Source organism: Schistocerca cancellata, chromosome 7 (assembly GCF_023864275.1).
Source record: "Schistocerca cancellata isolate TAMUIC-IGC-003103 chromosome 7, iqSchCanc2.1, whole genome shotgun sequence".
Lineage (NCBI taxonomy): Eukaryota > Metazoa > Arthropoda > Insecta > Orthoptera > Acrididae > Schistocerca > Schistocerca cancellata.
Genome location: NC_064632.1, coordinates 116,094,195 through 116,122,128, shown reverse-complemented (window position 1 = coordinate 116,122,128; position 27,934 = coordinate 116,094,195). Strand labels below are relative to the sequence as shown.

At 37.6% G+C, this 27,934-nt stretch overlaps 1 protein-coding gene across 1 annotated transcript in view; it reads left to right on the top strand.

Moving 5' to 3' along the window:
* LOC126091919 (1-phosphatidylinositol 4,5-bisphosphate phosphodiesterase classes I and II) overlaps positions 1-27,934 on the top strand; it is a 433,185-nt gene that overhangs the window by 327,878 nt on the left and 77,373 nt on the right. Inside the window, exons 16-17 of the mRNA XM_049907237.1 lie at positions 24,398-24,701; positions 27,235-27,457. Coding sequence (XP_049763194.1) covers positions 24,398-24,701; positions 27,235-27,457 — 527 coding nt within the window. The remainder of the gene's footprint in view (positions 1-24,397; positions 24,702-27,234; positions 27,458-27,934) is intronic.

Here is a 27,934-nt window from a genome sequence, read left to right as displayed (position 1 = left end):
CTAGACCAACTGATAATCCAGTGAGTATAGCATGAAACTAATACCACCAAGTGATTGAGTCCCATCTGCTCTCTGTCTTTTATGAGCAATATAAAGCGAGGGGCACCATTTGTTGGACATTGATGGGCTGGAAGTGCCGTCAACTAAATGATTTTCATTTTTGTCTGTTCTCAATGATTTTTCTATCCAGCAATACAGCACACACAAGGCCTGAAGTGTCCTGGTTATGTTCAGCATCCAGTAGCTTCTCTTTGTTGTCATCTTCAGTTCATGTAGGCAGTCTAACTGATGAGCTTGATTGCTGTGGTGTCAGCAGGATGGAGACTTGGGTATCTTACAGTTTTTTTTAATTTTGGCTGGAGGGACACAACTGGTTTATAATGGCACTGTACACTGCCTTCTCTGGTGTCACATTTGGTCACAGTGAGGTGCCTGGGCTATAGCTGCAGTCAATTTGGGATCTCCACTGTAGTCCTGGCCCACATTGCTGTGCCAATACAGAACTGGGGATTGTAGTACAGATGACAGAGTGCCAGCAATCCACACCTAATTCTACATCATTACTCTGTAGGTTGCAATTAAGTACCTGGCAGAGGGTTCATCGAATCACCGTCAAGTTATTTCTCTGCCATTCAAATCTCGAACAGCGCATCAGAAAAACAAATGCTTAAATCTTTCCATGCAAACTCATATTTCTCTTATTTTATTATGATGATCATTTCTCCCTATGTAGGACAGCATCCACAACATATTTTCACACTCTGAGGAGAAAGCTGGTGATTGTAATTTCATGATAAAATTCTGCTGCAACAAAAAACACCTTTGTTTTAATGATTGTCAACCCAATTCACCTATCATATATATGGCACACTCTCCCCTATTTCATCATAATACAAAATTTGAACTTTTTCAGTGTCCTCCATCAATCCTGTCTGATGCAGGTCACACACAGCACAGAAACACTCTTGAAGAGGCTGGGCAAGCATAGTGTAAGCAGTTGTTGTAGTAGACATGTTGCATTTTCTAAGTGTTCTGCCAATAAATCACAGAATTTGGTTTGCTTTCCTCATAACATTATTTGGTGGTCATTCTAATTTAAGTTATTCATGATTGTAATCCCTGGTTATAGATTGATGTCTGCTTGTGTCTGTATATGTGCGGATGGATATGTGTGTGTGTTCGAGTGTATACCTGTCCCTTATTCCCCCCAAGGTAAGTCTTTCTGCTCCTGGGATTGGAATAACTCCTTACCCTCTCCCTTAAAACCCACATCCTTTCGTCTTTCCCTCTCCTTCCCTCTTTCCTGATGAAGCAACCGTGGGTTGCGAAAGCTTGAAATTTGTGTGTGTGTTTGTGTTTGTTATTGTCTCTATCAACGTACCAACGCTTTCGTTTGGTAAGTTACAGAATCTTTGTTTTTAGATATATTTTTCCCACGTGGAATGTTTCCCCTCTATTATATTCATATCACTAGTTATAGATTTGTATGATTTTATTGTGCAACTGAAGTTTAGCTTGTACCACTCATGTGGATGGCTTCACTTTTTTCATTATTTGCAGTCAATTACCACAGTTTGCACCATATAGATATCTTGTCTGAATCATTTTGCAATTGGTTTTGATCATATGATGACTTTACAAGATGGTAAATGACATCATCTGAAAACAATCTAAGAATGTTGCTCAGATTGTCTCCTAAATTGTTTAAATAGATTATGAAGAGCAGAGTGTCTGTCACACTTCCTTGGGGAACACCAGATGTTAATTTAGTTTTACTCGATGACTGTGCATCAATTACTATGAACTGTGTGTTCTTTCTGACAGGAAATGATGAGCCCAGTGAATAACAGAGATTATACTCCATAGGTACATATTTTAATTAGAAGTTGCTTGTGAGGAATGGTGTCAAAAGCCTTCTGGAAATCTAAAAATGTGAAATCAATGTGATATCCTCCGTTGAAAGCTGTCATTACTTTGTGAGGATAAAGAGCTAGTTGTGTTCACAAGAACAACATTTTCTGAACCCATGTTGGCTATTTGTTAATGAATCATTTTCATCAAGGTAATTCATACAATTTGAACACAGTATATGCCCCAAAATCCCAGTGCAAGTCAACATGAGTGAAATGGATCTACAATTCAGTATATTACTACTATTTCATCTCTTAGGCTTTGGTGTGACTTGTGCAACTTCCCAGTCTTCAAGTACATATCTTTCAATGAACGAGTGGTTGTATACAATTGCTAAGTATGGCGCTATTGTATCTGAAAGGAATGTAACCACTATTCAACCTGGATGGGAGGTCTTGCCTTTATTATGTGGTTTCAGCTGCTTTGCTACACTGGGGACATCTACTTCTGACTTACTCATGTTGGCCATTCTTCTTAATTCAGTTTCTGGAATATTTGCTTTCCTTTTCCTGTGGTGAAGGAATTTCAGAAAATCGTGATTAGTTACTCTGCTTTAATGGCTCTGTCATCAGTAACATCACCATTGTTATTGCACAGTGTATATATTGATTGTGTCTTTCCACTAATGTACTTTACTTGCAACCAGAATTGTTTTAGTGTGAAAACTCTGAAAAACATCTCAAATCGAAGTTTGCACTAAATTTCAAGTTTCTGTAAAACTTTGCCAAACTTTTGGGTTCCGCATTCTTGTAAATTTGGCGTTCTTTCTTTGTTGCTTCTGACCTGTTTTGTGTACCATGGGGGATCAGTACCATCTCTTATTAATTTATTTGGTATACATCACTGAGTTGCCCTCAGTACCATTTCTTTGAATTTAATCTGGGCTACACTTAGATAGTCAAATTGGAAGGGGTCAAGATTGTCTCTTAGGAAGGCACCAAGTGAATTTTTATCTGCTTTTTTAAAAAGACATACTTTGTGTTTATGTTTGGTGGATTCAGATGTTACAATATTCAGTCTCGCAACAGATTCCTGTATCTATCTTGACGCTCCCTATTTGCTCAGCATTATTTGTTGCTAAGAGGTCAGATATGTTGTTGCAACCATTTACACTTTAAATGGGCTCTGGAACTAATTGTTCAAAATAATTTTCTGTGAACGCATTCAGAACAATTTTGGACAATGTTCTATGCTTAGCACTGTCTTAAAACACGTATTTTCACAAACATATCAAGGGTAGATTGAAATCACACCAGCTATAATTGTATGAGAGTGGGGTACCTATTTGAAATCATCTGAGTTTTATTCCGGTTGTCTAGTATAACCTCTACCTGTACTTACCTCACAGAAACGATCTACTTCAATTTTAATACTTCTTAAGCTACAAGGTGTACAACTTTGCTTCAGCTGTTTTTCCCCAACATTTGGGGCTTTAATGAAATAAATTGGTTACACATGCATCATTCAAAGTATTTTCCATTACTGGCCACTACTTTCTTCCATCTTTCAGGCATTTTGCAAATCCCGCGTCGAAAAAATTGTTCATCTTTCAAAGCGATCCACAAATCAATCCAATTTGTGACTTGTTCATGAGATCGGAAGTGCTGATTAGCCAGGCCATGTGCCTTTGATCTAAGCAGGTGAGATAGTCAGAGGGAGTAATGTCTGGAGAATACGGCAGGTGAAGTAGGACTTCCCATTTTAATGTTTCCAAGTACATTTTGACCTCTTTTGCACCATGGGGTCGAGTGTAGTCTTACTGCAAAATCACTTTATTGTGCCTCTTGCTGCATTGTGGCCGTTTGTCTTTTAATGCTCTCCTGAAACACATTAATTGTGTTCAATAACGAGTACCTGTGATTGTTTCACTTGGTTTTAACACCTCACAGTACACAACACCGAACTGGTCCCACCAAATGTAGGGCATGATCTTGGAGCCGATGTGGAAGCATGGCCGGGATATCCTCATGACTTTTTGTGTTTAGGGTTATCATAATGAACCCATTTTTCGTCCCCGGTCACAATGCGATGCAGAAATCCTTTCCGTTTTTGCCTCTGGAACAACTGTTCACAAACACACAAACACCGTTCAATATCTCTCGGTTTCTGCTCCCACGGGACACAAGTTCCTTCTTTCTGAATTGTGCCCATTGTCTTGAGACATTTTGAAATGGCTTACTATGTCACTCCCACTAATTGTGCCAATTCTTCTTGAGTTTGATGTGAGCCGTCACTCAGCAATGTCTCCAATTCTGCATCTTCAAAAACATTCTCTCTTCCACCACTATTCCAATCTACGACATTAAAATCACCATTCTTGAAGCGTTGAAACCACTCATGACATGTTCTTTCACTAACAGCATCCTAACCATATGTACTTGAGAGCATTTCATGAGACTTAGCCGCTGTTTTCTTCATATTGAAACAAAACAGTAAAACCTCCCACAAAGGATGAGAATTAGGCTCGTAAACTGACATTTTCAGTCAAGAATAACTTTATGATGCAGACATAAATTGATTAATGTTTGAATGAGTTTATGTTGACTGAGCTCCAAGCTAACTGCCTGATGTCTGCGATCTGTTTCTTTCGACTGCTACTTACCGTTGTCACCACCTATTGGCAAATGGCGGAAACAAAGTTGTACACCTTGTGCTGCTGACAGCAATAAACACTCCTCCATCAACTGTATTTAATCTGTCCTTTCTAACACTGTTAGGTCATTTGTAGAAATTTCAGTTGATCTTGTTTCCGGCTTTAACCAGCTTTCTGTATGTATAACGATTTGAGCTTCAGTGCTTTCTATTAGCGCTTGGAGATCTGCTATGATAATTTACAGCTACAGTACGATTTTTCATCTTGCATCCTTTTAGACTGATGTGCCCTTTCTGTAGTTTCCCGAGACCCTCTAATGGGGAGGGGGGAACATAGAGTCCCCTACACACAGTCCCCACTACCGTCTGATCCCCTTAGGCTCTGCACCAAAGGACCACAGTCAGTTCTATTGATGATGCTACAGATGGTGAGCCCCATCTTTATCTCACAAGTATGACTGACAGTCCTTACCATTTCAGCTCGACACCTCAAAGGGGAGAGATTCTCTTCTGATCCAAAGTGATACTCATTATTAGTGCTGACATGAGCCACCAGCTGCATTCCGCTGTACCCTGTGCTCTTCATGGCATTGGGAAGCACTTGTTCCATATCTGGAATGTCTCCTCCCAGTATGCACCCACAGTGCAGACTGGATTCCTTCCCGTTCTTGGCAGCCAGATCCCTAAGGAGTCCCATTATGCACCTAATATTGAAGCTCCTGATTATCAGTAATACCTTCCAGACCTTGAGAGCCAATGAGACTAGAGACTCGCTCTGGAACACAGGGAGTCGCTGCATCTGGCTCAGGGTCTACATCAGCCACAGATAGCACCTGAAATCTGTTCATCCCCTGAACTGGGGAGGCCCTCAGATTGGCCCCCTGGAGAGGCTTTAATGGCCTGCCACACCTAGCAGCAACCTCCAACTCAACCATGACTGTGGGCTCAACCTCAGTGCAAGGCAGTACCCAGGGCAGCCACAGTAGAAGACTGATCAGGGGATGTGAGGAAAGTGCTTGGACACTCTTTGAATCCCCATGTCCAGCCCCCCACAGTGATGCTCATTGTCAGCAGCCTGAAGCTGCATGACCAAAACCAACACCTCATGGAGCTGTGAACGAAGGGTCACCAACTCCGTTCACATCAGAACACACCAGTCACAGTTCCTATCCATACTAAAGACAGTGGAGATATGCTTTACAGACAGTAACCACACAGATAACTGAAAATAAGTCATTCTTTTGTGAAACTCATAAAACAAATTCACAAACGCATGGTGTACCTGTTGCAGGAATGGAAGGAGCTGTCTCCCTGGTAGTCCAGCCTATTCTGAACTGTTCTAACTGAAACAAATGAATAAAAGCCTATGCAACGTGAGGGTTGCTATGAGCAGCATTTCAAGTGGCAGTACTTTACACTGCTACTAAAATGGAAGACTGTGCTTAGTAAGCACTGGTGGTGGGCATGTCTGAGGATGGACTGTTTCCACTGGATGTTGTGCTCCTGTTTGTGCACAGAAAATGAGCGAGAGAGTACTCTGGAGATAATATTTATAATGGGGCCATTGTAAGATGAGCTATTGCATTTTGTTTGCAGAAGTTACATGAAATAAATTGAGGACCATTATCTTGCAAATGTTACTTAGTAATCCTACTAGAAGAAAAAGACTTTTCTGACAGTCTTCTGTAGATGTATTTGAATTGATGTCCATTACATAGGGGTAGTTTGATTACACATTGACAACTTAGTTCACTGATGTTAGAAAGCATCCTGCATAGCCAATATTGATTCATTGCCAAGTTCAAAGACATATTTTATGTGGTAAACACTGAATTTGGTGTTCATGTGTTTCTGTACATGCTGGACAAATGTGTATTACTTTTTCTGTCATTAGATAAGGCTGGCCTCTAAACATGATAATGAGCTAGTGCCTTTCATACAAGTGTAACAGAACATTTAAAGGGGGGACTGGGGAATGGCCAACATGTGATGTTCTGCTTGAGATTTTATCACCAGGATCCCATTTACTATTTATCAAGCATATCTATGTGAAAGTAAAGCTAATAATGCTATGTCATTAGGACTCTTTTTCCAGAGACCTAAATGTACAAGGTGTTCCCACATTTTACATACATGAAATAATTCTCTTTTCTTTTTAATAACTTCTGGCACAGATATGTAGCTAGGAACAAAGAAAGTTTTATGTTTCTTATACATAGATTTCATCTTTTCATGCAGATACCACAATACATGGGAATGAAAATATGCAATAGGGTAAAAGACATAATTTTTTGAAAAGTTGATACTGAAGTGATAAAAAGAAAATTATATATCACTCTGTTGGATAATTTTTTAATGATGATATGATTATTTGAGTGGCAATAGAAAATTTAATTCAGATTTTGGAGTTATATCATAATGAATGTTATATTCCGTGTATAATTTATTATAGTTATAAACTGATGAATTTCCTGTAGGCTAAAGCAGTGATTTTACTTGTATGTTATGAGACAATGAAATTATGATTCTGTTTCTTATTTAACCTTTTTTATTTTTATTATGACTCATCTGGTTAGAGTATCATGCTCTGTGAGTCTTGCAATGGTTTGTGTCATTTTTGGGAAACTATATATGATACTTGTCTAGTTGTATGCAGACTATATCCTGTTGGTTAAGTGATGTTCAGGACTTGTTGATAACCAGGAGAGTTCATTTGCATTAATATTTTTTAAATTGACTTGTAATAACTCTGATTGTTACGTGCGCCGAGTAAAAGTTCTCAGCACTGTGGGTGCTGTGCTGCTTGCTTTGACCCACTGTTGTGAGACCCAGAATTTGCCACTAACAATGTTTAACCAGTAATTGTATGGAATTTCACTCCACAGATATTGGATATCTGCCTCGTCTTTGATTTATGACATATTTAATTGAGCCTGATTCGATGTGTTGGATGCATACGCAACTGATTGCTCACTTCCATCTGAATTTTTATTGCTACGATGGTACCTGTTCTGTACTCTGATGCATATGCCAAAGAACTGAATGTTTACTGCTTATAAGTTGCTAAATGTGTGGCCAGTCTCAACTTTTTTTCAGTTTAAGGAATACAGAATTGATCTTTGAAGACCGTACGTATGTAGTGTCTAAGCCTATTAAGCAGGTGCATTATCTAAGATGCATTCAGAATTTATTTGACATAATAGTTTGTTGCCCAGGAAAGCCTACACTTCCATCAGTGGCTGTTGGTAATGTGTTTAAGGCTTTTAAATGCTGCTAGTTTTGCCAATGTTCTTTTATAACTAAGAATATACCATGGTCTATTCTGTTTGTTCTTGGAAGAACTACATGTATTGAGATTACATTTTAGGCCTGCCTTGTTTAATCTACTGAAAAATGTTTACAAGTTTGTTATATGGTTGGTACACTTGGTATCCCAATAGGCAATCTGTTATATTTATATAAGCAAATGAGTGTGTTCAAAATGGCAATTTTCTTAGAAAACTCATCTAGGAGGAATTGGGGATATGATTCTGCAAGATCAATTTTTGATTAACACTTTCCACCAAGTAATTTAGAAAGTAGGTCATTGATGTAAAGAATGGAGTCAATCTCTATTGCAGCTTGTGTGTCAATTATGCTTTTAGAATCTCCACAAGTACATTAAGAATTGTTTGGTTTCATGACCTCAAGAATGGGTGTTGCTTAGCTGATGGCCACCACTAGTTTGATTATTCTTACTTACAATAATCTATCTAATTCTTTCTTAAGGCTGCTTCTAACTGTGAATGGCATGGGTTGGGTCAAGAAAAATTTATGGGTCATGATTGGTTTAAATGTAATATGGGCTTAGAACTATGATGCACACTCTAGCCCTTGTGCAAATAAAAGTGATACATTCATAACATTGTCTTATTTCCTTAAAGGGAATAAAAGATGAAATTGGATTAATTTCATCCTGTAGTTTGAAGCTGAGAGATGTAAAGGTGTTCACACAAAATATTAGCAGCATTTGTTAAGGTAATAACTATAATATTTATTGCACATGATACCTTTTCGTATCGCATGTACTTGTAAAATTGCCTGGTAATGGTAATATTTTGGTTTGAATGAAACTAAACCAAAAGTTGTAGGAGCCAGTGGCGGGGCTTGTAACTGATAGTATATGCTCACTCATTCAAACAGTGGCTGCTCCTGTATCTGCATGAAAATTAATTGCTTTATTTACTATGTTGAAAGAAACAGGCAGGTTACATGGTGCCTGGAACATACTGACCCAAAACTGAAGCAATATTCATTTCCAGGGGGGTCTTTAGGCAGAGGAAAATGTGACCTCATATGTTGTAAGATTTTCAAAGTGATTGCCATAATGGACATGTTGATCAAACATATAATATAAAACAGTCATGATGCTGTGGCCTATTGAAATTGGAGTGAACATATCATTAAAATGACATCTGGATGGGTAGGGTATTTTGATTGATACTTCGGACTGGGGTGTGACTGTGCTGTTTGTTTAGTGCAGACCTCTTGTAGCCACAGTGCATGTGTACAAAACATCTGTAAATTTAGATGGGAATGATTCTGACCTAGGTGCTGTTAACTGAACATATTTTACATGTGCAACTTTCAGCGCAAGTGCCAGTGATCTTGAAATGTAACCTTCTTCACTTGTTGATAAGAGTCAGATTACAGAAAATGTTGTCCCAAAATTGAGTAGTTCCTGAACAGTTTAGTTGTTGATCATGATGTCAATTTGATTTCCTGACACCCTGGCATCCATCATCCATGAAATATTATCATCTATGGTAATCTCACCTTCATAGATGGTCCTCTCATTTAGTACTGCTAATGTCAGCAGCTGGATGAGTATCTGGAATCTCTTGTGTGCTGATGGAGAATGACTGTCACATTGGAGAGGGATCTCAACCAGAAGTATGATGATAGGCTTCATCCCACAGGTCAACTGTAGTTACCTGCAGTAGCTTGACATGTGCAGAGGTGTTCTGTTCTTTGGTGTCTTGTGACATAATAGTTGTCAACACTCTTTTACTCTCTTTAGAGTTGCACAAGACATGCTCACAGTATCCACAATGGAAACATACTGGCTTGTTGCTCCAACTTCATTCTTCCATTTTGGTCCACCATATAGAGATAGGTGTCAATGATTGACGAATGTCTCCTTGAATTAGCAATGTTATTTCCTCCATGCTGAATTCAATATTCAATCCTTTTACTTCCAGCCATCAGGATTGTAATGTTCCTGCTCTCATTTAAGGCATAAAAATTTAGCTCAAAGTTCTAATTATAGACTATATTTTTCTCAACAACTAAAAGAGGAGTTTTGCAAATCATAGACATTTTAGAGCAGAAATGCTCCTTTTATCGTGAATACTTGCCTTGAACAATCCAAGAGTGTTGTTCATTGTTGTTCATGTTTGTTCTCTGAACATTGTTTCATTGCTTTTTTAATTATACTGACTTATTATGCAATTCTTGTATGTTAAGTTATTTAAATAAAAATTCCAACAGAGATATACTGATTATTTTCACCATTTATTCATTCCAATTAATTACAACTGACTCACACTGCTTAGTGATTCACATTAACAATTCAATAACAATTCTCTATAACAACTAACTGATTTGGCCCAACTCCACAGCCCTTATATTGAAAAGTAACAATTCGTACTTACAGTATTGTTATAATAAATACAGGGCTATTACAAACGATTGAAGCAATTTCATAAATTCACTGTAGCTCCATTCATTGACATATGGTCACGACACACTACAGATACATAGAAAAACTCATAAAGTTTTGTTCGGCTGAAGCCGCACTTCAGGTTTCTGCCGCCAGAGCGCTCGAGAGCGCAGTGAGACAAAATGGTGACAGGAGCCGAGAAAGCGTATGTCGTGCTTGAAATGCACTCACATCAGTCAGTCATAACAGTGCAACGACACTTCAGGATGAAGTTCAACAAAGATCCACCAACTGCTAACTCCATTCGGCGATGGTATGCGCAGTTTAAAGCTTCTGGATGCCTCTGTAAGGGGAAATCAACGGTTCGGCCTGCAGTGAGCGAAGAAACAGTTGAACGCATGCGGGCAAGTTTCACGCGTAGCCCGTGGAAGTCGACGAATAAAGCAAGCAGGGAGCTAAACGTACCACAGCCGACGGTTTGGAAAATCTTACGGAAAAGGCTAAAGCAGAAGCCTTACCGTTTACAATTGCTACAAGCCCTGACACGATGACAAAGTCAAATGCTTTGAATTTTCGGCGCGGTTGCAACAGCTCATGGAAGAGGATGCGTTCAGTGCGAAACTTGTTTTCAGTGATGAAGCAACATTTTTTCTTAATGGTGAAGTGAACAGACACAATGTGCGAATCTGGGCGGTAGAGAATCCTCACACATTCGTGCAGCAAATTCACAATTCACCAAAAGTTAACGTGTTTTGTGCAATCTCACGGTTTAAAGTTTACGGCCCCTTTTTCTTCTGCGAAAAAAACGTTACAGGACACGTGTATCTGGACATGCTGGAAAATTGGCTCATGCCACAACTGGAGACCGACAGCACCGACTTCATCTTTCAACAGGATTGTGCTCCACCGCACTTCCATCATGATGTTCGGCATTTCTTAAACAGGAGGTTGGAAAACCGATGGATCGGTCGTGGTGGAGATCATGATCAGCAATTCATGTCATGGCCTCCATGCTCTCCCGACTTAACCGCATGCGATTTCTTTCTGTGGGGTTATGTGAAAGATTCAGTGTTTAAACCTCCTCAACCAAGAAACATGCCAGAACTGCGAGCTCGCATCAACGATGCTTTCGAATTCATTGATGGGGACATGCTGCACCCAGTGTGGGAGGAACTTGATTGTTGGCTTGATGTCTGCTGAATCACTAAAGGGGCACATATCGAACATTTGTGAATGCCTAAAAAAACTTTTTGAGTTTTTGTATGTGTGCAAAGCATTGTGAAAATATCTCAAATAATAAAGTTATTGTAGAGCTGTGAAATCGCTTCAATCATTTGTAATAACCCTGTATATCATGTAATTTAGAATGGAGAAATACGTGTACAAAATTATTTATGTGTGGCAGTAAGCTTGGTAGGAAACATAGACATATTTTTCATGAAATACAGTATTTTTCAATGCTGAATTTTGTAGGATGAGTATTTTTAACAGTTGACATTGCAATATGTAATCTTTCATTAAAAATAAATTAATATTTTATTGGCTTACAATAGTGGTAACTCCAATTCTAAACTTTCATAATTTTATACAAAATACACTGTTTTCAACCCACATTGAAGACTACTTATTAAAACTTCTTTAACTTATGAACAAATGATTTCATTATTTAATAAATTTGTATTGAATTACATTCCTTGAAATCTGATTATAACTCTTTAAAACATTATGCAATTACTGATGTTGGATGAAAATTAGAACACAATCATATATATTATTTCTACTTAGTGAAATTTCCAACGTATATAGAAGTGTACTAAAAAGACATGTTGTGTATTATTATTGGTGACTCTCTGTCTGTTACATTACACACCAGCCCAGAATTTCATGCATAAAATTTATGTAAGAGATTCTGCCAAGATATGCATGTTAAAAAAAAAATTTAAAAAAATACATGTCAGAAGTGTGTAGCTACTGGCTGAAACGGGTCAGCATGGGTCTTTCTTTTTAACAGGCATACCTGTAAAGAGTAACTGTTTGCATGGTTTTTTCAAACATACTTCATTGGGTGATTAGGATGTTTGTGTCACATTAAAACAAGCAAACAAATTTAATGTCTTTGTCTTATTTCTCATTTCTCCTCTCTTGTTTCTTGTCTCTTGTTTCTTGCTTCTTGGAACTACTCATCCTACTTCATTTCCTTCATTTGAATTCTTGCTTAAACTCAACATGCAGAGGTCTCTTGTCTTCTATGAATCACATAGTATCATTAGCATGAAATCAAACCCAGGGTGTAAAAGTTCCAGTATGCATCAAGAAACAGCACATGTTGAAAGGATAGATAAGATAATACACTTATTTGAAATTGGAAATGTGTTCACAATCAAAACTGCATGTGTACATTGCTAAATGTGCAGTGTAAGCAGAAAATTGTGTGTCAAAAATTGACAATATGAGCAAACAAGTTACATAATTCAAGAACAGCAAATGTAGGGAGCTATGAAACATCATAGTGCTGGAAGAAATTAATGATTACTACATAATTAATGGTTCGCTCTCATTCCCAGATTATTTGACTGAAACGAAATAACTGATTAGTAAAAATGGAAGATATGATAATTATTTTACTCATTTGTTTAATCTGTACATTTGCTTTCAGAAACATTCCCATATCCATCATAAATATATGATTTAATTCTTCTCCATACTGGTTTACAATAGTGCTTGCAGTGACATACTGAAAAATATTCTCAAAATCTCCATGTTCTTCTTATGTACATGGTAGGGAGGCTTGCATGTCTCAGTGCTACAGATAGCCATACCGTTGGTGCAACCACAATGGAGGGGGTATCTGTTGAGAGGCCAGACAAACATGTGGTTCCTGAAGAGGGGCAGCAGCCTTTTCAGTAGTTGCAGGGGCAACAGTCTGGATGATTGACTGACCTGGCCTTGTAACATTAACCAAAGCAGTCTTGCTGTGCTGGTACTATGAATGGCTGAAAACGAGGGGTAACTACTGTGGTAACTTTTCCCGAGGGTATGCAGCTTTACTGTATGCTTAAAAGATGATGATGTCCTCCGGGGTAAAATATTCTGGAGGTAAAACAGTCCCCCATTTGGGTCTCCAGGTGGGGACTACTCAGGAGGATGTCGTTATCAGGAGAAAGAAAACTGGCGATCTACGAATCAGAGTGTGGAATGTCAGATCCCTTAATCGGGTAGGTAGGTTAGAAAATTTAAAAAGGGAAATGGATGGGTTAAAGTTAGATATAGTGGGAATTGGTGAAGTTCGGTGGCAGGAAGAACAAGACTTCTGGTCAGGTGAATACAGGGTTATAAATACGAAATCAAATAGGTGTATTGAGGGAGTAGGCTTAATAATGAATGAAAAAATAGGAGCATGGGTCAGCTACTATGAAAAGCATAGTGAACGCATTATTGTAGCCAAGATAGACACGAATCCCACTCCTGCCACAGTAGTACAAGTTTATATACCAACTAGCTCCACAGATGATGAAGAGATTGAAGAAATGTATGATGAGATAATAGAAATTATTCAAATAGTGAAGGGAGATGAAAATTTAATAGTCATGGGGAACTGGAATTCGATAGTAGGAAAAGGGAGAGAAGGAAAAGTAGTAAGTGAATATGGAATGGGGATAAGGAACGAAAGAGGAAGCCGCCTGGTAGAATTTTGCACAGAGCATAACTTAATCATAGTTAACACTTGGTTCAAGAATCATAAAAGGAGGTTGTATACATGGAAGAAGCCTGGAGATACTGGAAAGTCTCAGACAGATTATATAGTTGTAAGACAGAGATTCAGGAACCAGGTTTTAAATTGTAAGACATTTCCAGGGGCAGATGTGGACTCTGACCACAATCTATTGGCTATGAACTGTAGATTAAAACTGAAGAAACTGCAAAAAGGTAGGAATTTGAGGATATGGGACCTGAATAAACTGAAAGAACCAGAGGTTGTAGAGAGCTTCAGGGAGAGCATTAGGGAATGATTTGACAAGAATGGGGGAAAGAAATATAGTAGAAGAAGAATGAGTAGCTTTGAGAGATGAAATAATGATGGTAGCAGAGGATCAAGCAGGTAAAAAAAAGCACTCCATCTTCAGGCCACGAGTGACCTACTGGGACCATCTGACCGCCTTGTCATCGTTGGTGGAGGATGCGGATAGGAGGGGCGTGGGGTCAGCACACCGCTCTCCCGGTCGTAAGATGGTATTCTTGACCGAAGCCGCTACTGTTCGGTCGAGTAGCTCCTCAATTGGCATCATGAGGCTAAGTGCACCCCGAAAAATGGCAACAGCGCATGGCGGCCTAGATGGTCACACATCCAAGTGCCGACCACGCCCGACAGCGCTTAACTTTGGTGATCTCACGGGAACTGGTGTTACCACTGCGGCAAGGCCGTGCAGATTAAAACTGAAGAACTGCAAAAAGGTGGGAATTTAAGGAGATGGGACCTGGATAAAACAACTAAACCAGAGGTTGTACAGAGTTTCAGGGAGAGCATAAGGGAACAATTGACAGGAATGGTGGAAGGAAATACAGTGGAAGAAGAATGGGTAGCTCTATTGGATGAAGTAGTGAAGCCAGCACTACATCAAGTAGGTAAAAAGACGAGGGCTAATAAAAATCCTTGGGTAACAGAAGAAATATTGAATTTAATTGATGAAAGGAGAAAATATAAAAATGCATTAAATGAAGCAGGCAAAAAGGAATACAAACATCTCAAAAATGAGATCGACAGGAAGTGCAAAATGGCTAAGCAGGGATGGCTAGAGGACAAATGTAAGGATGTAGAGGCGTATATCACTAGGGGTAAGATATATACTGCCTACAGGAAACTTAAAGAGACCTATGTAGGAAAGAGAACCACTTGCACGAACATCAAGAGCTCAGATGGAAACCCAGTTCTAAGCAAAGAAGGGAAAGCAGGAAGGTGGAAGGAGTATATAGAGGGTCTATACAAGGGCAATATTCTTGAGGACATAATTATAGAAATGGAAGAGTATGTAGATGAAGATAAAATAAGAGATATGATACTCCATGAAGAGTTTGACAGGGCACTGAAAGACATAAGTCGAAACAAGGCCCCGGGAGTAGACAGCATTCCATAGAACTACTGACAGCCTTGGGAGAGCCAGGCTTAACAAAACTCTACCATCTGGTGAGCAAGATGTATGAGACAGGCAAAATACCCTCAGACTTCATGAAGAATGTAATAATTCCAATCCCAAAGAAAGCAGGTGTGGACAATAGTGAAAATTATCGAACTATCAGTTTAATAAGCCACAGATGCAAAATACCAACACGAATTGTTTACAGGCGAATGGAATAAGTGACAGAAGCCAACTTTGGGGAAGATCAGTTTGAATTCCGTAGAAATGTTGAAATATGTGAGGCAATACTGACCCTACGACTTATCATAGAAAATAGATTAAGGAAAGGCAAACCTATGTTTCTTGCATTTGTAGACTTAGAGAAAGCTTTTGACAATGTTGACAATGTTGACTGGAATACTCTCTTTCAAATTCTGAAGGTGGCAGGGGTAAAATACAGGGAGCGAAAGGCTATTTACAATTTGTACAGAAACCAGATGGCAGTTATAAGAGTCGAGGGGCATGAAAGGGAAGCAGTGGTTGGGAAGGGAGTGAGACAGGGTTGTAGCCTATCCCCTATGTTATTCAATCTGTATACTGAGCAAGCAGTAAAGGAAACAAAAGAAAAATTTGGAGTAGGAATTACAATCCATGGAGAAGAAATAAAAACTTTGAGGTTCGCTGATGACATTCTAATTCTGTCAGAGACAGAAAAGGACCTGGAAGAGCAGTTGAACGGAATGAACAGTGTCTTAATAGGAGGATATAAGATGAACATCAACAAAAGCAAAATGAGGATAATGGACTGTAGTCAAATTAAATCGGGTGATGCTGAGGGAAATAGATAAGGAAATGAGACACTTAAAGTAGTAAATGAGTTTTGCTATTTGGGGAGCAAAATAACTGATGATGGTCGAAGTAGAAATGATATAAAATGTAGGCTGGTAATGGCAAGGAAAGTGTTTCTGAAGAAGAGAAATTTGTTAACATCGAGTATAGATTTAAGTGTCAGGAAGTCGTTTCTGAAAGTATTTGTATGGACTGTAGCCATGTATGGAAGTGAAATGTGGTTGATAAATAGTTTGGTCAAGAAGAGAATAGAAGCTTTCAAAATGTGGTGCTACAGAAAAATGCTGAGGATTATATGGATAGATCACATAACTGATGAGGAGGTATTGAATAGAACTGGAGAGAATAGAAATTTGTGGCGCATCTTGACTAGAAGAAGGGATCGGTTGGTAGGGCATATTCTGAGGCATCAAGGGGTCACCAATTTAGTATTGGAGGGCAGTGTGGAGGGTAAAAATTGTAGAGGGAGACCAAGAGATGAATACACTAAGCAGATTCAGAAGGATGTAGGTTGCAGTAAGTACTGGGAGATGAAGGAGCTCGCACATGTTAAAGTAGCATGGAGAGCTGCATCAAACCAGTCTCTGGACTGAAGACCACAACAACAACAACATCCAATTGCACTAGATTTACTATTTATTAAAGTGTTTGAATCATCTGCAAACAGAACATACTTGTCATCTGGTAACATTACTGATAAAAGGGCAGTGATATAAATAAGAAAAAGGAAGGCCCTAAGTTGGAACCTTATGTGTCAACAGATGTAATTAGTTCCCTTTTGGATGATGCCTGATACTATAACATACATCTCTTACCCTTTGGCAGCCTTTGCTGCCTGTCAGAGATAAATGATTTGAACCAATTACTGTTACATCATAACATTATAATTTACTTAAAACTAATTTAAAATATATTTTACAAAAATCACAAACAGTTAACTAAAATAATCTTCAGATTACTTTATTTAATCCAGAGGTTTCATGCCCCAGTCCTTGACTGTTTAATGTAAAAATCAATGGCCAATTCAGAGAATGGGATGCTTCATTAGTCTCTTTCTCTTCAACATAGTGACCACTAGTACACAGGTACACAAAGGCCTCCACCACACACCTAAAATGACTTGCATAGTACACTGGTACACGAAGTACCCTCTGCCACACACTGTAAGGTAATTTACAGAGTATAAATGTAAATGTAAATATAGGTAGAATGTGCACCTCATGTTAAAGAGAATACAATTCAAATTATAAAATTGTACCATCTCAGGGCAGTAGCCTTTCCCCTGTGATCCTAGTTTTTTCACAAGGGACAAGTTCTAATGAGCAAAATTAACAACCTGTTTGTTAATTCACATCCATTCTTCTAGATAATATTATACATGGTTGAGGGTGGGATGTGTGTAAATGTAGTGTTTCCCTACACCATCCTGACAGGAAAGAAATGGAGCAATAAAAACTTGTGCAGTAAACATTCTTACTGCTTTGTAATTGAAATAGACTGAACAGCAATGTTAAAAATTGCAGTTCATCTGATAAGGTAGGCCTGTCCCTACATATATGCATATATGGTTACACTTTTGAATCGCTTATGGTAATACGCTACACTCTTCGTAAAATGTACTCCATCAGTGCTGTATGAACTCAGTGAATGTGTTACAAAGTCTGAGACTCTTCTCTCTCTTGGTATATTCTAATGCCCAAAATATGCTATTGAACTCCAATATATGTGCACCACTGAGAAACTAACTGAGGGCCTCATACAATCAAAGTTTCTAGACATCATCCAGTCAAGGTAAGTGACATATTTCAACACAGCTAAACAGCTGGCCTCTGTCATTTATCTCCCATCTAACTCTTCTGCCCTTATGAACATAGTTCAGTGAAGTCTTTAGTGACCACATTTCCCTCTGAATATGTTTATTGGGCAGAGAAATTATGTAAAAGAAATAGTCTAAATGAATGCTTAATAAAACTTTGTCATATACTCAAGTACATATATTACTTGAAAACCTCAAATTCATTTCAGGCAAACTGACTCTACATTACCATAGTTACAAAGCAACTGTTTTAATTAAGATTCTAGCATTGCTCTAAACCAATCGCAGATAATTAAAAGAATTAATCTGTACCATCACCCAGTGGTGAAACAAATCCACTTCCGTGATACTATTCTAAATTAATCTTTGATCATACAGAATACGTGTAATGTTGAGTTAGTAGAAAATCTAAATATGAATTTCAAAGGTCATTCAAATATGAATTAGAACTCCCAAATGGGTTTGGGGATCTGATAGTGTAGTGGTGTGGAATCTATGGAGATATACGGAAGGCCCAAGCGCCTGCATCGTCCTGTAACAGCTTGTCTCTTTTCATTTGTGAACAGGACAAACATTTCCTTGTTGTTCAACTCATTATTATTGGTTTTCTCACAAAAGAAAGTATTGTGATGTTCTACTGGTTCTTTACCACGGTATCAGGTGGTACGATATGAGTAGCTAAGATTTCTTGCTATTCAATCTTGCTCAGCGTATGCTAACCAACCAACAATTAGTTAAGTTCAAACTCGTTCTGACATTCTCACTAGGGGAATTAATATCATTTGTCTCTATAAGTACCACCACGGTTGTAATTGTATCTCATTTTCAGTTAATATATTTATTCATATTTATTAACAGTGGAATGCTCCACAATAGAGGGAACAGCCATAGGTACATATTTCACTTTGATAAGTTAATTAATATTTATAACAGATAATCACTGTTACTGTGGACATGGGACCTCAAGAAACAAATATTTATTTTCCATTCATAAGACAGTTTTACAATATTTCTTTGTTTTCTCTCATGGTCATTATAAGGACACAATGTCCAATTGCCATTTAATCAAATCATTCATCTTTCATCTAAATGAGTATATCTATTTCAGAATTCAAGCTTTTCTAGCAATGCTCCTAAGGCTTTCGTTAATAACTGGATGTGTAAATTCCATATTCAGATTAAACCAATTCCATGGACTATATCACCAAAACCTCACATTAAAAATTCTTATAAACCCAGTCATATTAATAATTATCCCGATAAAGATAAAAATGAAAGTAGGTATTCCTCTAGAAATAGTTTACAGGACTGTACAAAACTCTCAGAGCTATAATTATATGTTGCCTTTGTAGTTGTTACAGGGAACACCACCTTCATTGATATGAGGCCAGTTTCATCATCAAACAGTTTCACCCTTTATAAGCTGCCACCGAACCCGAGGAGTTATGTTGTCAGACATTATGTAATCCATTTTCTATCTTTCCAAACCTAGAGAATAGCGTACAAAACTCAGACACTTGTGTCTTTATTATGTCATCTTTAAATTAGCATATGAAACAGATTGACCAACTCAGGTAAATTCCTATAGTTTGCTGCTTTTGAGGTACCTCAAAACTAACAGTATCAGCCTATTTAGTAACCATCATGATGCATCTCTTTCCACAGAAAGAGAATCTCTGCACAATCATCTAAGTATCCACAGTGCTATTGTCCCTATTTATGTATCCTCCATTTTATACAGATTTGGGTATAATATCCTGCTAATAGCATAAACCTCTATCTCCTCCTTTTGTAGATATATATCAAGGTAACTTACTCCTGCTGTAGCCCATATTCATACCTGGTTTTTACTCTGTCTTCTGCAGTATTTTTCTTCTACTCCCTCACTACTGTAACTCTTAATATCCTCATATGTTTCAATGAACACCCTCATATTCTATTGGAGGAAACTCATATATGAATATCAGTTCATCATTTTTATGCTTCACAGAGGATTCCCCCCTCCCCCCCCCCCTTTTACTGCTACCCCCACCACCTTGTCAAAAGTTAAGAACTCTAGGTTCTGCAGTCTATTTGCTGGCTAAAGTTTGTTAATACCTGTTTTCACCACATTCTAATGTAAATCTATGTTAGTTGTAAAAGATGTTTCTTAAGAAACTTATATTTTAATCCTGTCTATCTTATGAGACCTTTTTCTTTCCACCAAGTGGGTGCACTAAGAAAATAGCCTTCAGATGTGGAAGCTCTATAATTTTTTATGGACTTTCATAGTTGTGGAAAAACTTGCTAGTATATTTTTTTTAACTGTGAACTGTGATGAAAGACTTTCACTAGCTCCATGTCATTGAGTTTAAAATGAGGTCAAAGTAATGTGTACTTTCCTTTATATAACCAATAATTATGTAAGCACACTTAACATAAGGTGGCCTACACACCAGAAAAAAATTCCTTTTCTTTAATGAAGTATCATTAAATATTGAATTCCAGTCTTGTACCCATAGGTATTAGCTAGCAATATGCAGTGACCCAAATTAATCTTAACACTATTCTTTTCCTTCAACAATAAACAAATAACTATATAGATACTTTCATGGCTGAGGTAAATAAATAAGAGTAAGTGAATAAAATAGTTAAAATCTAACCAACATAACAAACTGAAAATGCTTCCAGTTCAGATATTAGTTTTCAAGAGGCACACCCCATCAGACATGCACTATTGTGTCCTCAGTATAAAATAACCAAAACACCTCTGGGATTTGGCCAATAGGCAAGTCTTAAATATAGGCTTCTGACTCTTTCACTGAGCAGTACACTTCAGGCTACTAAGTACCAAACATCTACATAAAGTAGCATGCCTAAAATTATGTAGGGTACACTACTAATAAACCTTACTGCTTCTACATATAATAAATTGTGCAATAGTCTACATAAAATATTTTCATAGAATATTGCTCCATTCAAATAGATATTGCTGTTCAAGTACTTCTCACAACGATAACAAAAACCACTACAAGCTTTGGTACATCCACTGATATCCAATTACGCTTGACACATAGTGTGCTCAAGGCTTAAATCCTCATAAGTATACTCATTACAGTTTAAGTACATTCAGAGCTAGGCATCCAAGCATGGTGTACCTTATAATACTTCCATGAACACATAAATGTTTGCTTAAAATGTTCTTCCTTAGTTTTAGTTAATTCATCCCAAATTTCCTGTAGTTCACTCTCTGTTTTATCTGTTTCTACGTCAGAATGAGGTGTATCTACAGAAGATTCACTCCTTTCTTATACTTTAGTATTGACTAGGTCAGCTACATGCTCCTCCAAAGTTGCAAGTGGCAGTGCCTGAAATTGCAGATACATCCAAATTTTGGTTTATTCCAACACTCTCAAACTTTGTACTTGAACATCTGAGATTTGTTTGTCTATTGTTTTAAATTCCTGCTCATTAAAATCTTGTAGTTGTTTAAAGCCCTTGTTCACCATTTTAAATTGCACATTTACTCACTTTCGAAGTAAGTTACAGTGTTTCGATATTTCCAGATTCATTTCATCTAGCAAGGTGAATAGTTTCATTTGTAACTGAAAGACGATATTCTATAGTTCCTAAGTGACCCAGATATATGCTGATTTAGTATGATGTTTTTTGTTTTTATTTCATTTTTAATTCAGTTTTAGTATTCTCTAGTGTCGCAATTAAACCTTTGATATTATTGATCAGTTGCTCACTAAATGTCTTGAACCAGGGGGAAATGCCTGTAGTCATTTTCCCACAACCACAGGCAAACAATGTATACAATAACATGTTTAATTAGTCTCAGCCTAATATTGCAACTTGCTACTACACTAATAACTTAAATTTCTTACTAACCATTGCTTAATGGACAAGGCATTTTATATGTATCTCAGCTACTGGTATGTCATTGCATTTTATCTCCACCAGACATTGGTATGGAGCCAGAGATTAACATGTGACTTGTCAATTTTGATATTCCTCTGATCTGAACTGGCCAGTGTTGACAGAGCTATGTTAACTAACCACTATAATTGCTGCCTCCATTGCTGTTATCAATGGAAGACATGTTTTGAATCTGGACTGTTCATCTATTTAAAGAGGAAACTGCTATTGTGTTTGTGTTTGCCACTGTTGTGGGCTGCCTTTAGCTGCTTTTCAAGTATTAAGTACATTAAATTCAAAAAGGACACTGCAAAAATTCATGATGAATTCACAGTAATTGGTTTTCTCGCAGCCACTGAAAAAGTATTAGTTCAATTTGTCTTTTGTGATTGTGGAGCTATAAAATCTAAAATTCAGCAAACTGTAGCCTCAGACATATGCAAGCAATCTCCTTTATATGTATCCAGTTTTTAGACCATAAACCATGGAAAATCTAGGATGGAATAACAATGGTGAAATAGGATAGACTGCTACTCACAACACTGAGGAGGCACTGAGTGGCAGACAGGCAAACACACACACACACACACACACACACACACACACACACACACACAAATCAAACATACACAACTCCCACACACATGGCGACTGTCACACAACTTGCTACTACGCAGATAACTTAGGTTTCCTGAATATTCTAAATGTGCCTGTCTGCTGCTCAGTACCCCTTCTATTGGCAGAATAGAAATCTATCTTATTTTATTGGTGTGAATTCATAGACTACATTAGACTTTTCAAAGCTTAATGCTGGCTCAATATTAGCAATATCATGTGTTCCTCTCAAAACCCTCTCCCTGAAGGAGATTGCAAATATAGCTTACACAGTTATGTGACTGAGGTTTTGCTGCAATAATCTGTCATCTTTTCTAGTGTAGTATTTTGAATGTCCACCTGGATAAATCATGTACATTTTTAATAAATATATAATACTACATACTTTGTTGTCCTTCATATCTTTCTTTCTTTTGTGTAATATATTGTCAGATTCAATATACAAATTTTACATGACACTGTAAGTATCACATCTCTAAAGTATGAAGAATTATGCAGAGGTACTGTACAAATACAAAATTTTTAAGGCTTTCCTGGCCACTTGTTAACAAACTGTTTGGTTCTTCAGCTGACATACATTTGAAGATTTTTCTGACTTTTGCCAGCATGAGTGGCTGGCTTTCTCAAAAGTCTTTGAACAAATGTCAGCCAAAGAACCAAAGACTGAAGCCAACACACAATTTATTACTCATTTGATTATTAAGGCCTACACTTGATGCAGTCAATAACTTTTTGTCTATAATGTGATGGTTTGACGTCACAGCAGTGATGGTAATAGTTTTAAACAGATTTCAGTTGACATGGAAATATACAAAAACAAGGCAACACAGTCTAACCTTATCATTTTTAAATAGCTACTGAAGAATAATTAGCAGGCATCATAAACTGTTAATTACACTTATTTTCAATTCATGTGCAGTCACTCAGGGATTGATTTAGCAAGTGAAACAGGGCTGTAATCCTAAAACTCTACAAACTGTTCTATAATATTGTAAACACACAAGGCAGTGTGTGATGTAAACTTGAGCTACATGGGTGTCTAGTTTTCTGTGTGGAGTAGAAATACTTCTCTAAGTTGCTATCGAAAATGTCAGTTACCAGGAGTGTAGCAGCACGGGTCCTTAATCATGACCAAAATTGTTAAAACTTCTTTGTTATGCAGTATCTTTTATCAAAAACTTGTTTATATAGGATAATCACCCATAATACTACATTTATAACCCAAAAAATTGTATATACAGTATAATCTCTAATAATACTAAATCTATGAGCTTCACCTTGTGGTTACACACATATCTACTTATTTTACATGTATGATGGTACTTCAACAATATGGAAAGGTTAGATTGCTACTCACCAAATAGAGGAGGTGTTGAGTCACAGATGAATACATAATGGTGTATCCACAGAAACAGATGTGCATGCTTCTCCACAAGTCCATGTAGCTTTAGACAACATTAATGTCTTATGTGTATTCATTATCATTGTTTGTGTAAATTAAGTCATGATTACATATGTGTAATTTGGATTAAACCACATGGTGATGTCCACAAATTTAGTATTGATTGTAACTGTATTGCGTATACAAGTTTTAGATAAAGGATGGTACAGAATAAAACAATATTTTTGGTTGTGATTAAGGGCTCATCCCACCTTACTTTCGGTCGCTGACCATATATACCAGCAATGTATACTGCCACTATCTGTGTCAGCTGCAGTTACAGGATTATGTTGCTCATCGTACCTCTGGTGGCCACATGGCTTCACATTTTCAGGACCAAGATAATTAAGTAACTATGTTGTCTTCCCTTACATGAACCTGTATCAGTTTTCAATAGCTGTTTATGTGCTCATATTACATGACTGCACCTCACAAATGACGTGTGTGTGCACTTTCAGGATCAAGAGGAAACGGCACCTACTGCACGACAGCAGCGCAGCCCTTCAACTTGTGTGCCAGCAATGGCAGTAAAGATGGTGAGTGCTGAACTGACTCTTATGGGTCCTGATCGAAGCCCACGGCCATCGCTGGCACATGCGTTTGTTTCAACTGACTCGTCAGGTTCTTTCTCTGGGGTCCCTGTGGATGGAGCAGCTGACGGTGCACCTGTTGATGGTACTGTACCACAAAAGACTCAGGAAAGAACGGAGAACACTACCAAAAGTGGTCCACCACCAGTCAACAACTGCCCGTCTGATAGTGGTGAGTTTGTTTAAGGACAGATGCTGTTCCTTGACTCACACCATTGCTTGAATTTCATTAGTTGCGGTAACTGAGTTGAATCACATTTGTAGCATTTAAGGGATATTGTTGCTATTATTATTATTATTATTATTCTTATTATTATTATTATTTGTATTTTGTTTTCTTTTGTTCTGAATAGATTTAGTTTTACCAGTATGTTTTTACTAAACACTGCAGACAATAGCTTTTTTTTTTTTTAAAAAAAAAATGTCATCTTTTTTGTATTTTTAATTTTACAATAAAGCTGATGTTTTTGTTTGTTATTTGTTAATATGTACAAATAGTTAACAGTAATTGTTTTAAAGTTTCTTGTTTTTATAATTTTATTTGTGTTATGGTGTTATGAATACATCAGATGTTTCTGTTATCTTCTTTGTAAATTTGTTCTCTGTACTAAATGACAAATTAATGGAAGTCTCAATTCTTAATTATGACATAAGTTACTCTCTTGTGTTTGAGGACTCTGAACAAATTAACTTTTTCTTTCTCTACATATGCGACTTACTGCCATTATCTTTCTTCCATGCCAAACAGCTTGGTACAGAATGCTGCAGTCATATTCAAGATCAAGTTTCAGACTCAGCCTATCATTGTGCAACATTTTTCATATTTTTGTAATTATTAGTGTTTGTGACTACCCAGAATTTTTTTTTTTTTTTCAAAATACTTGTTGTTGAGTGAGTAGTAGTTTTCCTGTTGATCGACTTTTAAACCCTAACAAATTTTACATTATGCTTTTTTCATTTTTTTTCCCTCGTATGGCTACAGGAAAACATGTGGTTTTGCTCAATGTTCAAATAATTTGTTTCTTATCAATATCTATGGTTATACCAAGTACAATGACTCAGTTTATCCTTGAATAACTCTCTAGCAGTTTGTTCAGTGAGCATGCATTATTTAGTTAATTGATTCAGGACATGAATTATATTACCTCTCATATGAAATGCCAAATAGTGATTTTAGTTTTGTCTGAATTTGCTGACGGCAAGTGGCATTGACAGATTATAATGTAAACAGGTAGTAATTCAGATTAACAACATAGCAAATCCCTGCACCTTACTTTGTGTTTGCCATCATAATGCATTTCCAGAAAAGCAACAAACTTATTTGAATATTTGTATTGAAATATACTGCCAGAAAAAAAATTAGTACACCCTTTTAGAGTTTTCCAATTGACTCAACATTTATAATCGCAACAGTGCATATGGAATACATTAAATGATTACATTTACTTATCAGTAGCATAAGTGGTTCTGAGGTACCAGGTATCGACCCATGCTGACACACACACACACACACACACACACACACACACACACACACACATACATTAGTCAGTGGTGTAGCATCCACCAGCAGCAATGCAGGTGCTTACTCAGGTATCCAGTCAATCATACAAATGCCAAATACTGCGCTGGGATATGTTACGCCATGCCTGCTCAACCTGTCCATGTATTTCTTTAAGAATTGTTGGTTAATGAGTCACTTCTTGTCACATAATCTGGGTTGGAGACATGTCCGGAGATCATGCTGGCTAGGGAAGTTGCTGCACTTGTTGCAGAGAACGTTGAGTTTCACAAGCAATGTGTGGGCAAGCATTATCATGTTGGAAGAACAGATAACCTTCCTGCTGCAAGAACAACAAAAGAACTGGTCTAACAACATTCTGCCCATACTGAGTGCTGGTTAGCATCCCCTTCAGAACCACCAAAGGTGAACAAGAGCTGTAGCTTATCGCACCCCAGAGCGTCTTGGTCGAATGCACTTACCAGGTCCATGTCATATGCACAAACAGCCATCGCTTGCATGCAGACAGAATCTGCTTTCATTGATGAAGATGACGGTGTGCCATTCTGTCATCCAACCGGTAGAGTTGCAGATGCTGTGGTGTGAGGGTAAGATGGGTGAGAGCTGTGCAAGCCCGTAGGCCCACTGCTACTAACTGGTTTGCAACAGTTGATCTTTGACACATCTGGGCTCACAAGCCCTCTTATCTGTGCTGTGGTAGCTGTACTATCTACCACTGATACCCTTACAATAAGGCGATGATTGTAGACACCTGTGCTGCATCTGTGCTGCGTGGATGTCCAGAACCTCATCTGTGGGTGTAAGAATATTCACATGACCACTGATACCAGCAGCATGTCCAACTTGTCTGGCAATTCTCTGAAAGAACAGTCCTACCACTTGGAAAGCCACAGTTTAATCCCTTTCAAACTCACTCAGTTAGCTGTAGGAATGCCACTACGCTGCTACGTAGCTATGCCACTACGCTGTCTGTTAGTGGACGATGTTGAAACAATTATCAGTATGTCTACCATCCCCCAGGTGACATATGCTATCATCAGATCAAAATTAATGTAGTCTTTCCAAGTATGCAAATTTTTTTCCAGGCAGTATTTTTGTTTGTAATATGCATGAAAAATTTAGGTGGCACACTTTTGCGAAGTTCATATTTTTATAATGACAAATATATTGCTTCTTTTTGTAGGAGAAGAAGAGCTTGTAGCAGAGTCATTGGAGAAATTAATGGAGAACAAAGCTGTAAAGGAGAAAAAGCTAGAATTGGAAAAGAAACTGGAATCACTACGAAAAAAGCATGAGAAAGAGAGAGCCCGTATTCAAATACATAAAAGTTCCCAAGATTCAGAGAAGTCAAAATCCAAGTTCTCCATGAGTCACAAGCTAGTCAAGAGGCTGTCAAGCAAAAATATGTAATAATAATTAACATAGTGTTTCTTAGTTTTTTTCTGTTTAGTTTATTGCCCGTTGGAAAGCATGTAATTACCCATTGCCACTGTGTATAAATATGGTGTATAATATTGGCATTAAAACTAGACTTTGTGAAGTGTAGATGAAGTATTGAAAGATTGAACCTCAAAAGGATTGTGAAACACAATTAGTGAATGTATAATGAACCGAGATGTTTTTTGTCTGTACTGTAGTGCATCAAAAACCTAAATTATGGTTTTATTAGTTTCATAAACCATTTAAGGTAATTGCTGGTATTCCTCCAGAAATTTGAAGTTAACTGTGTTATTGTACAATTTTTCCTTATTCATCATCTGAGTGCAGATGTGGAGTTTCAGTAAAGTGATCAAAATATGGCAGAATAGAATAGTATGCACACTTAACAAAGGGCAACAGGTGCACAGGCTGCATAATTTTTGGCATATCCACACTGCAGTAGA